The sequence below is a fragment of the Salvelinus sp. IW2-2015 genome, unplaced genomic scaffold, assembly GCF_002910315.2.
Source record: "Salvelinus sp. IW2-2015 unplaced genomic scaffold, ASM291031v2 Un_scaffold609, whole genome shotgun sequence".
Classification (NCBI taxonomy): Eukaryota; Metazoa; Chordata; class Actinopteri; order Salmoniformes; family Salmonidae; genus Salvelinus; species Salvelinus sp. IW2-2015.
This window is the reverse complement of record NW_019942583.1, coordinates 95,008-109,940: the sequence shown is the minus strand read 5'-3', so window position 1 is coordinate 109,940 and position 14,933 is coordinate 95,008. Positions and strand designations below refer to the sequence as shown.

Genomic DNA, 14,933 nt, shown 5'->3' with positions numbered 1-14,933 from the left:
AAGATGCTCATTGTAGATATCCATCTGTAGAGCTGCATCTGTAGAGCTGCCATCTGTAGAGCTGTTGCCATCGTTTATCAGCGTCATAAAAATGGATAGTATATCAACCCATAAAATGTACATCCAAGCAGAACTAAAAGTGTTATCAGAAAACACGTTGGTTTGTTTTCACTAGCTTTCTATTTCTTTTCAACCGGTCAAACAGACATCATTTGGAATTCTGCACAGAAATTTGTTTCCCGTTTAATATTATACATTTAAAAAATCTCCAGTTATTGCATTTTAATTCCCGTCCCTGAACATTTTGCTCCACGAAAGAAGCAGAGATGACAGAAAAGTTTACGATGTCAACTACAACTGAAGCGTTTCGTCATTGATTTGCTGACATTATTCTGGTGAGCAAGTATCTAATGATAGTTGACTAACAATAGCCTACCAACATGGTTGGAGAAATTGTAAAAATCTGTGCAACGCATGCAAAAAACAATCTCAAACAGGAAAAGTAATTCCATACATTTAAAAAATAATAACTTTTCAAATAAAATAGCTAAGTTTATTGAGAAGAACACTGAAATAATGCCATTTTCCCATCTAATGAATTGGAATTTCAGTTAACTTTTGATGTGAATTGCAACAGAAGGGGCAACCCGAAGTGTATGAAAAGGGTTCTGGTGACCTGGTGGCATCCTGGTACCTCATCTACGTTTAACTTCACTGTGTCATATACCTTCTGAGGTTGGAGCAGGGATGATAGAAGAGAAGAAGGATGGGAGGGGAGGAGGAGGAATAGTGGGAAGGATAGGAGATGGATGGATGGATGGATGAAGATGAGAGAGGATGGAGGGATGAGAGATGGATGAGGGATGGAGAGATGGATGAAGGGATGGAGAAGTGATGGAGGAGATGAGTAGGATGAAGAGAGATGATGAAGATATGAGAGATGGAATGAGAGAATGATGGAGAGTGAGAGTGGAGATAGATGAGGAGAGATGAGAAGATGGATGGATGAGAATGGATAAGGATGGATGGAGAGGGAAGTGATGATGAGGGATGATGGAGGGAGAGGGATGGAAGGAGGGAAGGATGAAGGAAAGGAGATGGAGAGATGTTGGCGCATGGCTAGTGCTGGAGCTACTCAGACTGGGTTTAAAACAGGCACGCCATTCTGATCTTTGACCAATTAATGCGAAAAAATTCTGATCTGATTGGTCAAAAGTTAGTGGAAAGATCAGATTTGGTCTGCCTACACAGGCAGACCAAATCTGATCTTTTGCCATAATTGTCAAAAGATCAGAATGGGTGCCTGTTTTTAAAAAAACGCAAACATATTTTCCTAGGCAGGTGCTGCTGTTGGAGAGATTGTACATTGTATACTGTGTACAACGAGGGCATCGTTGTTTTTTTGTGTAGTTAGAGTAAAATGGAGGTGTGCTCTACAAAACTAACTTGATACAAATGTAAAGTAGAGTGATGTGGTTCATGAGAGAGAAAAAAAAGGCTGTGATATTAAATTAGAATATGTGGAGGGGGTGCAGGGGAAGGGTCTGAGAGGGAGGGGGATACAGCTGAAGTTTTGGGGAAATGATTACGGTGTTTGGAGTGGGAGTCCTTGTCAACACAAAAGTCTAGGGAAGACTAGGTGATCATCAAGCTGAAAAAAGGGACAAAAAAAAATTGGATTTAGAAAGAGTCGACCATCATTTTGATCATTTAGATTGATTCCACATAAAACATTTCAGTCTAATAAAAGCTTAACAGACAATATCTTTTCAAAAGCTTGTAATTACTGTTCACACACAAAAGTACACAATTATAGACTGCATTTAGATAACAGACAAAAGAATGCTCATAGGTTTAAAAACAAGCTTCGAATTGGAGCATTGGTCTACATACTGCTGTCTGTTCTGTGTTGAGCTGTGGCACACTGACTGGGCTTACAGATTATATTGTCTTGTTGTGTTTGAGCTGTGGCACACTGACTGGGCATGACAGATATACTGTTGTCTGTTCTGTGTTGAGCTGTGGCACACTGACTGGCAGTACAAGATCAGATTGATAAACTTTGGACTTGTGTCAAAATCTAATAACCCTTCTAGTAAGAAACTTGTAGCCTGGCAAAGATCGGTTTGCTTTGTCGACAAAAACAAATGACCATAAAGAGTTGGCAAGACAGAAAAAACATCACATACATGACCAAAAGTATGTGGACACCGCTGGTGCCAATATCTCAGTAACAAAATCATGGTATTAATATGGAGTTGGTCCCGCTTTGCTGCCGTAACAGCCTCCAGTTGTAGTGGAAGGCTTTCCCCTAATGTTGGAACATTGCTGCTGGGACTTCCTTCATTCAGCCACAGGAGCATTAGTGAGGTCGGAGCATGATGTTGTGCGATTAGTCCTGGTTCGCAGTCGGCGTTCCAATTCATCCCAAAGCTGTCATTGGGGTTGAGGTCTGGGCTCTGTGCCGGCAGTGTCAAGTTCTTCCACACGATCAACAACAAATCATTTCTGTATGGATCTAGTCTGTGCGCGGGGCATTGTCATGCTGAAAACAGCAAAGGGCCTTTCCAAAACTGTTGCCACAAAGTTGGATGCACAAATAGTCTAGAATGTCATTGTATGCTGTAGCATTAAGACTTCGATTCACTGTAACTAAGGGGCCTGAACCATGACAAAACAGCCCAATACCATTATTCCTCCTCCACCAAACTTTACAGTTGGCTATGCATTAGGGAGAGGTAGTGTTCTCCTGCCATCAGCAAACCCAGATTCGTCTTTCGTACTGCCAGATGGTGTAGCGTGATTCATACTTAGAGAACGTTTTCCACTGCTCCAGAGTCCGCTTCACGCACTCGCGGTCCAGTTCTGTAGCTGTGGTGGCCTATTCACATCACGGCTGGAGCCGTTGTTGTTCCTAGACGTTCCACTTCACATACACAGCACTTAAGTTGACTGGGGCAGCTCTGACAAGGCAGACATTTGACTAACTGACTGTTGGAAGGTGCATCCATGACGGTGCCACGTTGAAAGTCACTGAGCTCTTCAGTATGGCATCTCTGCTGCAATGATTGTCTCTGAGATTGCATGGATGTGTGCTCGAATTATATACGTGTCAGCACAGTGTGGTGAAACAGCCGAATCGCGAAATTTCAAGGGTTCCACATACTTTTGTATATAAAGGTGTATCTGAGACCAGAGCTGGGATAATTGTACATTACCCCCAACGGATGTAAACGCAGTTATGGTGATCAGACGTCACAAAGCGATAATATAGTGGTAATATACAACTGCAAACCATAAAAATAGTGCGTGACACACTAAATGAAGATCTAGGGGAGGGAGTATGGCCCAGAAATGCCCCCCCGTTCTCACTCTCTCAGGCAGGCTGGTTTTACAGAAGTCATTGAAATTCGAGGCATAGCATGTTAGATAATCATGTGCAAATAAAGCAAGCCAATGTTGCAAGCATGTTATAACTTATGAGTTCACAACGCAGCTTCAACCTGCACTCAGTAACATGTGTTGTGATTGTTGTATCCCATTAGAGTTGCAAAAATTCTGTTAACTTGTAGGTACCAAAAGTCCACATTTTTCCAGAAAATTCTGGTTGAGAGATTCCTGGAGTTTCCAGCTTATTCCTCTTTTGTTCAGGTAATGTTCTAACAAGGATTTCTGGGGAAAAACCCGCAAGTTTTGAGAAGTTATCAACATATTTCAACTTTTAAATCCCCATAAATTATGGGTCTTTCATTCAAATACCTCTGGAACAACGCTAGGTTTGATCACTTCAACACCCTCAACTCGTATCACTTTAGATAGTTATAGAATTAAGGTACTTCTTAAGAAATAATGCATGTAATTACTCAGTAATAACTTTGCAGGGGCTACCCCCAAACTCTGTCAGACAACCCTGTGTCAGCTATTAGCCTATAGCTGTACTGAACATTAGGTGGTGTAACATACACTATCAAGTCATTGTACGGACCTAGGGATTTGGTTTCGCTCGAACGCGGAGGACGCTACTCTAGAGTCTTGGTCATGAACAGAAGAGGTATTTAGAATGCGTAGGACATCCCTGGGTTACACCGCAGTAAGTAGCCATCAGATTGAGTTTGGCTTATGTCCTCAAAATGGCTCCCCATACCTTACACTCAGCGCTGTGTTTACACAGGCAGCCCAATTCTGATATTATTTTTGCACTAATTGGTATTTTGACAAATCAGACCAGTTCTAAAAAAAAAATATGTAATGTGAAAAATTGATGTATTGGTCAAAAGACCAAATAGTGGAAAAAAAAGATCAGAGTTGAGCTGCCTATGTAATCACAGACATTGATGCACTATGTTGACCAGAAACATTTGGCCAGTCAACAGCAGTGCAATATGTAGGGAATAGGCTTCTGGTCTAATAGTAGTGCACTATATAGGGAATAGGCTGCTTGGGTCAAAAGTATAGATGCACTATATTGGGAATAGGGTCACTTGAGACGTAAACTATTATTTTTACCTAACACAACAAATGTCCAATGTTTAGAAGCTATTGCTATATAGATTGAGCTAAAACCACTGCGGTTGTTGCGAGCCTTCGATTAGAAATAGATTCAGCTCAGCATTAATCATATGACATGACCACTTCCTTATAATGACATCTGCTTGGAACACACCAATCCTTTCTCATGCCTCTTAACACATAGATAATGCAACACATGGTTTTGGGAGAATTCTTCGATTAATCTATCAATCAAAACATTGATGGATTGATGAGGATCTTGGCTATTGAGCCTCGGGGAAGTTGAGCTTAAGACTTATGACTTTAAAGGTGTTAAATGCACTGCAGTTTAAAAGCTAAAAGACCAAAATCATAATGATTAACAAGATATGTTGGTCAAAGACACATCTAAAATGACTGCAATCCATAAGTAATTTTGGTTTGGTCAGGGGAACACACACTCGCAAGCAACTCAAACGGGCGAGGGGAAAATCAGTGTGTAGTGTCAACATAAATGCAACGTGAGGTGAAAGCAACGTACGTTGACACGGATGCTGGGTTGAGTTAGTAGGCTGGGATCCTGTTCCAACGATTGTTCCTATAGGTTTCCATAGAAGCCACACTGAAGATGCCATTTCACATTTTGATTTCCATATCGAAATCTACATTTTTATCTTCGACTGATATACTGATGTGATAAAGTGATAAAAACCACATCTTTCTCTTACCATACTTTACTCCGAATAGAGCGATACTGGAAAAGTCCCCACCCATCCTTTGTGATTTAGGAGAAGAACAAAACGTTTTGGGGTAACATTTATGTTGAAATGATGGACTTAACATGATCATAAAATACAATTCAGTAGAAACCTTTGAATGTCATATTTGTAAAAATATGTTAAAGTAGTTGTCTGAGGATTGGTACCTCAAAATCGAACGGCGAGAATTCAGATGTCGGTGTCATTGTTACTGTAGAAGTTATGTGACAAAAAGACGCCCCCATCCAAACCAGTAGCAAAAAACATGACATCAGATCGAGGATGACCTGAACTTGGGCTCCCTCCAATTGGAACCCATTCCCAGTATGTGCACTACTTTAGACCAAGACCCACATAGGGCGTGTGGTCAAAAGTAGTGCACTATATAGGGAATAGGGTGCTATTTCGGACGCACATTGGGTTCCAAGGAGAAGAGCAGCGGTATGTGATGTGACCAGAAAAACACACAAAACACAAATCCCACCCAATTTGGTATCAAGCCGTTCATGTGGACAAAGAAAAGACAACAAACAAAACAAACAGAAATCCAATCAGTGTGCAAAATGGAGGTTAAAAGAGGAGCAGAAGGGGAATACTCCTTTGGGGATGCGCTGTCTGGGTTTTTTTGTTCGGCAGAGATGGGCGGGGCATTAGGGGTTCAAAGGTCAAGGGTCACGGGTGAGATGTTGGGGCCCTACTGTGGACGGCAGGTGCAGGCCGTTGAGGGAGGTGACGACGGGGGGTGGAGCTCCAGCTGGGCGAGCAGAGAGAAGTGGTCAGAGGGATGTGGGGTGGGGACAGCCGGTGATGTTGTTGTCCGTAAACACTGAGACTCCAGGGACCGAGCAAGCCGGCTACAGACATGTGAGTCTTGGAGAAGAAGATGTAGTCGATCACGCCCTGCGGAAGGAGGAGAGAGGGGGAAGAGGGGAGAAGGTGAGAGGGGGAACAGAGAGAATGAAAGAGAGATTGTCTTTACTATTGTTACACGTTAAAAATATGAAACACACAGCCTCACTGCTGTCAAGGGTTCCTAGGCTTGTCTAACTGGCCCAAACATGACCAACTTTGAGCACTCAACTGAAGACAGATCCTACTCCAGAGCAGCCCAGTTTAACCTTGAAGTCTATAGTGTGTGCTTGGTTGTATTAAGGTGTAACCTACTTGAAGTCATGGTATATAGTTGGTGTATTAAGGTGTAACCTACTGAATCAAGTATAGTAGTGGTGTATTAAGGTGAACCTAGCTTGAAGTCATAGGTATATAGTTGGTGTATAAGGTGTACCTAGCTTGAGAGTCATAGGTATAATAAGTTGGAGTGTATTAGGGTAACCTAGCTTGAAGTCATAGGTAATAGTTGGTGTATTAAGGTGTGATGGGTTCTGAATTCTAAACATGAACTATGAAATATCCTTGCTCATGGTACTAGAGGGAGAGAGGGAATGTAGAACATTACATTCTGTCAGAACATGTTATTGTTGGACATCAGGGATCCTACGAAAAGGAGAAGGGACACAGTCTGGCTTCAGTTGTTGGTTGTAATTTGAAATACTTGCTAGAGCAAGAAGTGAATGGTTATCTGTAGGAAGAGTATATGGTGGGGTCAATTTAGGTTGATACGGGGGCGTGGGAATGTTACTGCGTAAGGGAAAGGTAAATCACATGGTGTGACTGATGAGTGTGATAGCTGTGAATTAGAGAGGAATGGGGGCTGAGGTCAGGTCAGAGTAAGGCAGAAGGAACAACTTATTACTCACGTCACTAAACTTCCTGCCTAGCAATAAAGACGTAATGTTTAGAGAAAAAGACTTCACCTAAAGTGGGTATATACAGTTGAAGTTGGAAGTTTACATACACTTAGCCAAGTACATTTAAACTTGAGTTTTTCACAATTCCTGACATTTATCTAGTAAAATTCCCTGTCTTAGGTCAGTTAGGATCACCACTTTATTTTAAATGTGAAGTGTCAGAATAATGATAGAGAGGAATGTTCTATTTCATTTTATATTTCAAAACATTCCCAGTGGGTCAGAGGTTACATTAACATCAATTAGTATTTGGTAGCATGCCTTTAAATTGTTTAACTTGGGTCAAACGCTTCGGGTAGCCTTCACAAGCTTCCCACAATAAGTTGGTGAATTTTGGCCCATTCCTCTGACAGAGCTGTGTAACTGAGTCAGGTTGTAGGCCCTCCTTGCTCGCACACACTTTTCAGTTCTGCCACAAATTTTCTATAGGATTGAGGTCAGCTTTTGATGGCCACTCCAATACCTTGACTTTGTTGTCCTAAGCCATTTTCCACAACTTTGGAAGTATGCTTGGGTCATTGTTCCATTGGAAGACCAATTTGCGGAACCAGGCTTTAACTTCTGACTGAAGTCTTGAAATGTTCTTCAATATATCCACATAATTTTCTAACATACTATGCATCTATTTTGATGAGTGCAATACCATGACCAAGCCGCTCTCACAAAGCACCACCACAACCATGTTGCAGTTTTCAGTTGTTTGAGGCAAGTGGATTGCTTGCTTTTGCTGAGCATCATTTAGTGTATGTTGATATAGGACTCGTTTTACTGTGGATATAGACTACTTTTGTACCGTTCTCCTGTCCAGTCTTCACAAGGTCCTTTGCTGTGTTCTGGGATTGATTTGCACTTTTCGCACAACACAGTACGTTCATCTCTAGGGACAGAACGTCTCCTTCCTGAGCGGTATACACGCTGCGTGTCCCATGGTGTTTATACTTGCGTAATATTGTTTGAACAGATGAATGTGACCTTCAGGCATTTGGAAATTGCTCAAGGATGAACCAGAACAATTTTTTTTCTGAGGTCTTGTCCGATTCTTTTTGATTTTCCCATGATGTCAGCAAAGAGGCACTGGAGGCCTTGAAATACATCCACAGGTACACCTCAAATAGATATTATTATGTCATATAGACTATCAGGAAGTTCTAAAGCCATGACATCATTTTCTGGAATTTCCAAGCTGTTTAAAGGCACAGTCAACTTAGTGTTCATAAACTTCTGACTACTGATTGTGATACAGTATATATAAGTGAAATAAGTTTGTAAACAAGTTGTTGGAAATATTACTTGTGTCATGCACACAAGTAGATGCTCCTAACGACTTGCCAAAACTATAGTTTTTGAAAGAAGAGGAAGCAGAAATTTGCAAGAAATTTGTGGAGTGGTTGAAAAACGAGTTTTAATGACTCCAACCTAAGTGTACGTAAACATCCGACTGTATACACACTTGTGCTGATGGGAATATGTCTTTGTCTGTTCACCTGTTTYACCCAWTGGGTGAATAAACTTTGTTGGAAGCTTTTCCTAGTAGTCCAATCGATTTTACTCGGTTCATTTAGTACCTAACAGGTGTAACCTACCTTGAAGTCATACGTATAGTTGGTGTAAGACATGAGGCTGCCCTGGTAGGCGCTCTTCAGCTGGAAGCTGTGTGTGATGCTGCCGTCAGAAGGGCCGTTCTTCCCCTGGCAGCTGAAGTTGCTGAGCGCTTCGTTGTAGCGTAGCTCTCTGAAGTCCTTATGGTTCTCTGCTACGCCGCCGTTACTCAGGTACTCCACTACACCTGGTGGGAGGGGGGACATTAAAACAGTTAATATGGTGTAGGTAGGGGGGACATTAAAACAGTTAATATGGTGTAGGTAGGGGGGACATTAAAACAGTACACCACCATTACTCAGGTACTCCACTACACCTATTGGGAGGGGGGACATGGAAACAGCTAATACTGGATGGGGAACGAAGGGGCATTGAAACAGTTAATACTGTATGGGGAACGAAGGGGCATTGAAACAGTTAACCTCTGTTTTCTAGTTTATTGGCGTACCTGAATAACAGATAATATGGAACACAGATTTGCTTCAGTGAAAAGGGTTAGTTCTGAGCCAGGTCAAAGGTCAGATCCTTACCAGAGTCTGGCAGGGAGTTYAGGTCAGCACAGAGGACGATAGGGATGGAGGCGGGGTCGGAGGTCGGGGAGCCTGTTGCCACGGAGCTCAGCGCCCTCTCTGTGATGCTCTTCAGCTCAGACAGGAACATCATGGTCTGGATCAGCTTGACGTCACAGAACTCCGGGTCCCAGTGCATGTGGGCGTTAGCCACCAGAAGAAACTGTGTCGCCTGCAGAGGCTTCATGCCTGACAAACAGAAGACAAATACTTRATTGTCCATTTTCCTTTCAGTRCACAGAACAGTGGTAAGAGTTAGTTAACCACACCATGATCAAATAGGTTATATCAAGAACTTTTCAAGTATTTAACGGTATTTTCAGGTGACCTTGAAACTTAAAAGTAGTGGACTTGTTTGCATTGTACCAGGCCAAACTAAATCAAACTAAAAAGATGTATCATGTAAACATTTAGGACTTTGGAGGAGCAGAGACTGCCATCTACTGGTAAAAACCATACAGACATCTTAGGGAAAAACAAATGATGGTGATCTCTAGGACAGGGAGAGAATACCGTTGAAGTTTCATTTTAGATTTTCATCATTTAGCAGATGCTGTTAAGAGCAAATMTCTCAAGCAAGAATTTTGCTCGGACTCCTCTGGAAGTGGTCTGATTGTGGAGGTGAAAACTAGCTTTTATTCGCACAGAGGTTTGGAAACTCTCTTTCTTATTGGTCTATGAACTAATTGACCACCTGGTGATGTCACCAGTCAGGCCAAAACTCCATCCCACCWAAACAGGAGGGAATTTCAGCCAGTCTTTTCAAACAGCTCTTACTCTAAAAGGMRATTATATTTTTGATTGATTGYCTGATRGATGACTGACTGACTGATTAACAGGTTCCTCACCACCAGAGAACATGTCCTTGTTGACCTCCAGCAGGACAGCGACCCCGATGTTGTCCTTGGTCATGACCCTGTTCAACATGACCTCTGAACCCTCAGAGTTTGCCATGGCAACCTGGTTGAATTCCACCGTGTGTTTCTGCACCAGAGTAAATCTGAAAACATAACCAGACATGGGTTCAAATACTATTTAAATTATTTTAAATACTTTGAGCATTTGATTTAAGCCCGCCCGGAGTGAATTGATTTAAGCCCGCCCGGAGTGAATTGATTTACCTTGCCTGGAGTGAATTGATTTACCTTGCCTGGAGTTGAATTGATGTTGCTAGTGTTGTTACCTCTGGAGTGAATTGATTGTACCTTGCTGGGTGATATTACCTTGCCTGGAGTGATTGATTTACCTCTGCCGGATGAATGATTTACCTTTGCCTGGAGTGCGATTGATTTACCTGCCTGGAGTTGAATTGAATGATTACCTTGCCTGGAGTGAATTGATTTACCGTTGCCTGGAGTGAATTGATTTACCCTGCCTGGAGTGATATGATTTACTTGGCCTGGAGTGAATTGATTTACCCCTGCCTGGAGTCGATTGAATTTCCTTGCCTGGAGTAGATTGATTACCTTGCTGGAGTGAATTGATTACCCTGCCTGGAGTGAATTGTATTACCTTGCTGGAGTGAAATTGATTACCCGCTGGATGAATGAGTTATCTTGCCTGGAAGTGAATTGATTTACCTTGCCTGGAGTGAATTGATTTACCTTGCCTGGAGTGAATTGTGGGCGGGGTTTTCACTTTTTTATAGGTTCCCATTGCAAGAGGCAAGTTCAATCAAGCACAGGTAAATTATTAGGAATTATTCACTTTTAGGCTGGGTATCTGTAAAGCACTTTGCTGTAAAGCACTGCTAACGTAAAATGGGCTTTATAAAATAAATGTAAGTGATTAAATTGACTCACTTCTCAGTCTTGAAGAACACAGCACATCCGTCCACGTGCTTCCTCTCCTGTTCTGAGACCAGTTTGGCACGAGACTTTGGGCAGAAGTACCCGTCGTACCCATGGTCTTTTAGAGTCTCCAGGAAGAGGGCGTAGTACTGCTCCGTCTCCACCTCCTGAGGACACACGAACAAGACGACCGTCATGTTAGAATAGTTTTAGTGGATGTTTACTTTGCTCCGGTGTAAAAGGCCTGGGTCTGAATGGGTTCTGCTGAACACATCCAACACACTGGCTAAAACGACCTCTTGATGTGTGGAGGCTTGCTGGTTTTATTGTATACCGATTAACTGGTATAATCAGATACTCTTCCTGGGGTCCACAAACATGTCATCACACACTGATGTTATCAGACCCTACCTGTAGACTGACGACGTCAGACCCTACCTGTAGACGTCAGACCCTACCTGTAGACGTCAGACCCTACCTGTAGACGTCAGACCCTACCTGTAGACTGACGACGTCAGACCCTACCTGTAGACGTCAGACCCTACCTGTAGACTGACGACGTCAGACCCTACCTGTAGACTGACGACGTCAGACCCTACCTGTAGACTGATGATGTCAGCGTCACAGTGTGTGATTTCCTCCATGATGCCCTTCTTCCTGTACTCCCAGTTGAGGGCCCAGGAGGGGCAGTAGCCGTACAGCTGACGGGTGGCGTACTTYTCACACAGCACGTTGTAACACATCACTGTGAACATGGCTGGGAGAGGGAGGCAGGGGGAATATTCAATATACCATCAACAACTCAATGACATACGCTACCAGTCAAAAGGTTGGACACACCTACTATTTCAAGGGTTTTTCTTTATTTTACTATTTTCGACACTGTAGAATACTAGTGAAAATATCAAAACTATGAAATAACACATATGGAATCATGTAGTAACCAAAAAAAAAAAGTTAAACAAATCAAAATATATTTTAGACACTTCAAATCAGCCACCCTTTGCCTTGATGACAGCTTTGGACACTCTTGGCATTCTCTCAACCAGCTTCACCTGGAATGCTTTTCCAACAGTCTTGAAGGAGTTCCCACATATGATGAGCACTTGTTGGCTGCTTTTCCTTCACTCCGCGGTCCAATTCATAAAAAAAACATCCAATTTGGGTTGAGGTCGGGTGATTGTGGAGACCAGGTCATCTGATGCAGCACTCCATCACTCTCCTCCTTGGTCAAATAGCCCTTTCACAGACTGGAGGTGTGTTGGGTCATTGTCCTGTTGAAAAACAAATGATAGTCCCACTAAGCGCANAGAGGTAACTCTGGGTCTTCTTTTCCTGTGGCGGTCCTCATGAGAGCCAGTTTCATCATAGCACTTGATGGTTTTAGCGACTGCACTTGAAGAAACGTTCAAAGTTCTTGAAATGTTCCGTATTGACTGACCTTCGTGTCTTAAAGTAATGATGGGCAGTCATTTATCTTTGCTTATTTGTGCTGTTCTTGCCATAATATGGACTTGGTATTTTACCAGATAGGGCCATTTTCTGTATACCACCCCTACCTTGTCACAACACAACTGATTGGCTCAAACGCATTAAGGAAAGAAATTCCACAAATAAACTTAACAAGTCACACCTGTTAATTGAAATGCATTTCAGGTGACTACCTCATGAAGCTGGTTAAGAGAATGCCAAGAGTGTGCAAAGCTGTCATCAAGGCAAAGGGTGGCTACTTTGAAGAATCTCAAATATAAAATGTATTTTGATTTGTTTAACACTTTTTTTGGTTACTACATGATTTCATATGTGTTATTTCATAGTTTTGATGTCTTCACTATTATTCTACGACGTAGAAAATAGAAAAAACATAAAGAAAAACACTGGAATGAGTTGGTGTGTRCTAACTTTTGACTGGTACTATATGTAGTAGTGCTATTAAGACTACTACTGCTGCTACTAGTACTACTACTAATAATACTTCTACTACTACTAATAATAATAATCAATATAATACTATTACTGCTCCTACTACAAATAATACTACTATTAATAATAAGAATTCTAATACTACTACTTCTACTGCGGCTACTAATAATAATAATAATAATAATACTTCCACTGCTGCTACTAATAAAGTTACTACAGTACCTGTAGCTACCACTGGGAGTTATCCCTAAGTACCTGTAGGGGTCATTGGGTCTCTCTCCTTCAAGGTGATCCAAGGTCTCTGGGGAAGCTGTTCTGGGTGCACTAAACAAAGAAAGGACCATAACAAAATAAAATAAATTAAACTAATTGATTAATTAAAAAGGGAAACAGGCCTTTAATGATATTTGTTTCAGGAGAAGAAAATATGACATTTCAAGTGCTCAAGTCAGGTTTAGACTCAATATGTATCTTGTTTTGTTGTAACGTGAATCGGTCGACTCATTTACCTACTAGATTGTCAAGCATGTATAGTTTAACCATTAACCTGCTAGATTGTCAAGCATGTATAGTTTAACCATTGTAACGTGAATGGTCGACAACTCATTTACCTTACTAGATTGTCAAGCATGTATAGTTTACCATTAACCTGCTAGATTGTCAAAGCATGTATAGTTTACCATTTACCTGCTAGATTGTCAAGCATGTATAGTTTAACCATTAACCTGCTAGATTGTCAAGCATGTATATGTTTAACCATTTACCTGCTAGATTGTCAAGCATGTATAGTTTAACCATTACCATGCTAGATTGTCAAGCATGTATAGTTTAACCATTTACCTGCTAGATTGTCAAGCATGTATAGTTTAACCATTTACCTGCTAGATTGTCAAGCAGTATAGTTTAACCCATTTACCTGCTAGATGTCAAGCATGTATAGTTTAACCATTTACCTGCTAGATTGTCAAGCATGTAGTTCAAGAGCTTTCTGGTTCCGTCTGATTCCTGGTCCAGGTTGAGGATGTCTTGGGACAAGGGTTACCTGCACAGAAAACAATAAGCCTTCATAATAATAATAATCTACACTGTGGTTCCTGCACAGAGAAACAATAAGCCTTCATAATAATAATAATCTAACACTGTGGTTACCTGCACAGAGGAAACAATAAGCCTTCATAATAATAATAATCTAACACTGTGGTTACCTGCACAGAGAACAATAAGCTTCATAATAATAATAATCTAACACTGTGGTTACCTGCACAGAGAACATAAGCCTTCATAATAATATAATCTAACACTGGTGGTTACCTGCACAGAGAAACAATAAGCCTTCATAATAATAATAATCTAACACTGTGGTTACCTGCACAGAGAAACAATAAGCTTTTATAATAATAATAATCTAAACACTGTGGTTACCTGCACAGGAGAACAATAAGCCTTCATAATAATAATAATCTAACACTGTGGTTACCTGCACAGAGAAACAATAAGGCCTTCATAATAATAATAATCTAACACTGTGGTTACCTGCACAGAGAACAATAAGCCTTATAAAATAATAATCTAACACTGTGGTTACCTGCACAGAGAAACATAAGCTTCATAATAATAATAATCTAACACTGTGGTTACCTGCACAGAGAAACAATAAGCCTTTTAATAATAATAATCTAACACTGTGGTTACCTGCACAGAGAAACAATAAGCCTTTATAATAAAATATCATAACACTGTGGTTACCTGCACAGAGAAAACAATAAGCCTTCCATAATAATAATAATCTAACACTGTGGTTACCTGCACAGAGAAACAATAAGCCTTTATAATAATAATAATCTAACACTGTGGTTACCTGCACAGAGAACATAAGCCTTCATAATAATAATAATCTAACCTGTGGTTACCTGCACAGAGAAACAATAAGCCTTCATAATAACATAATCTAACACTGTGGTTACCTGCACACTTAAACTGTTTGTGTCTATAAATGTT

The 14,933-nt window shown here is 41.1% G+C and overlaps 1 protein-coding gene across 3 annotated transcripts in view; it reads right to left on the bottom strand.

Annotated features, from left to right (window-relative positions):
- Positions 1-14,933, bottom strand: part of cnot6l (CCR4-NOT transcription complex, subunit 6-like) — a 27,970-nt gene that overhangs the window by 6,800 nt on the left and 6,237 nt on the right. For 2 of the 3 annotated variants that reach the window (XM_070438224.1, XM_070438223.1), the window contains exons 5-12: positions 13,889-13,972; positions 13,191-13,259; positions 11,612-11,769; positions 11,025-11,179; positions 10,071-10,222; positions 9,184-9,411; positions 8,638-8,840; positions 5,890-6,146 (exon numbers count right to left, since the gene is read on the bottom strand). In XM_070438224.1, coding sequence (XP_070294325.1) covers positions 5,919-6,146; positions 8,638-8,840; positions 9,184-9,411; positions 10,071-10,222; positions 11,025-11,179; positions 11,612-11,769; positions 13,191-13,259; positions 13,889-13,972 — 1,277 coding nt within the window. In that variant the 3' untranslated portion in view covers positions 5,890-5,918. Of the gene's footprint in view, positions 1-5,889; positions 6,147-8,637; positions 8,841-9,183; positions 9,412-10,070; positions 10,223-11,024; positions 11,180-11,611; positions 11,770-13,190; positions 13,260-13,888; positions 13,973-14,933 lie in introns of those variants that run through there. The other variant, XM_070438225.1, reaches the window with a different exon arrangement.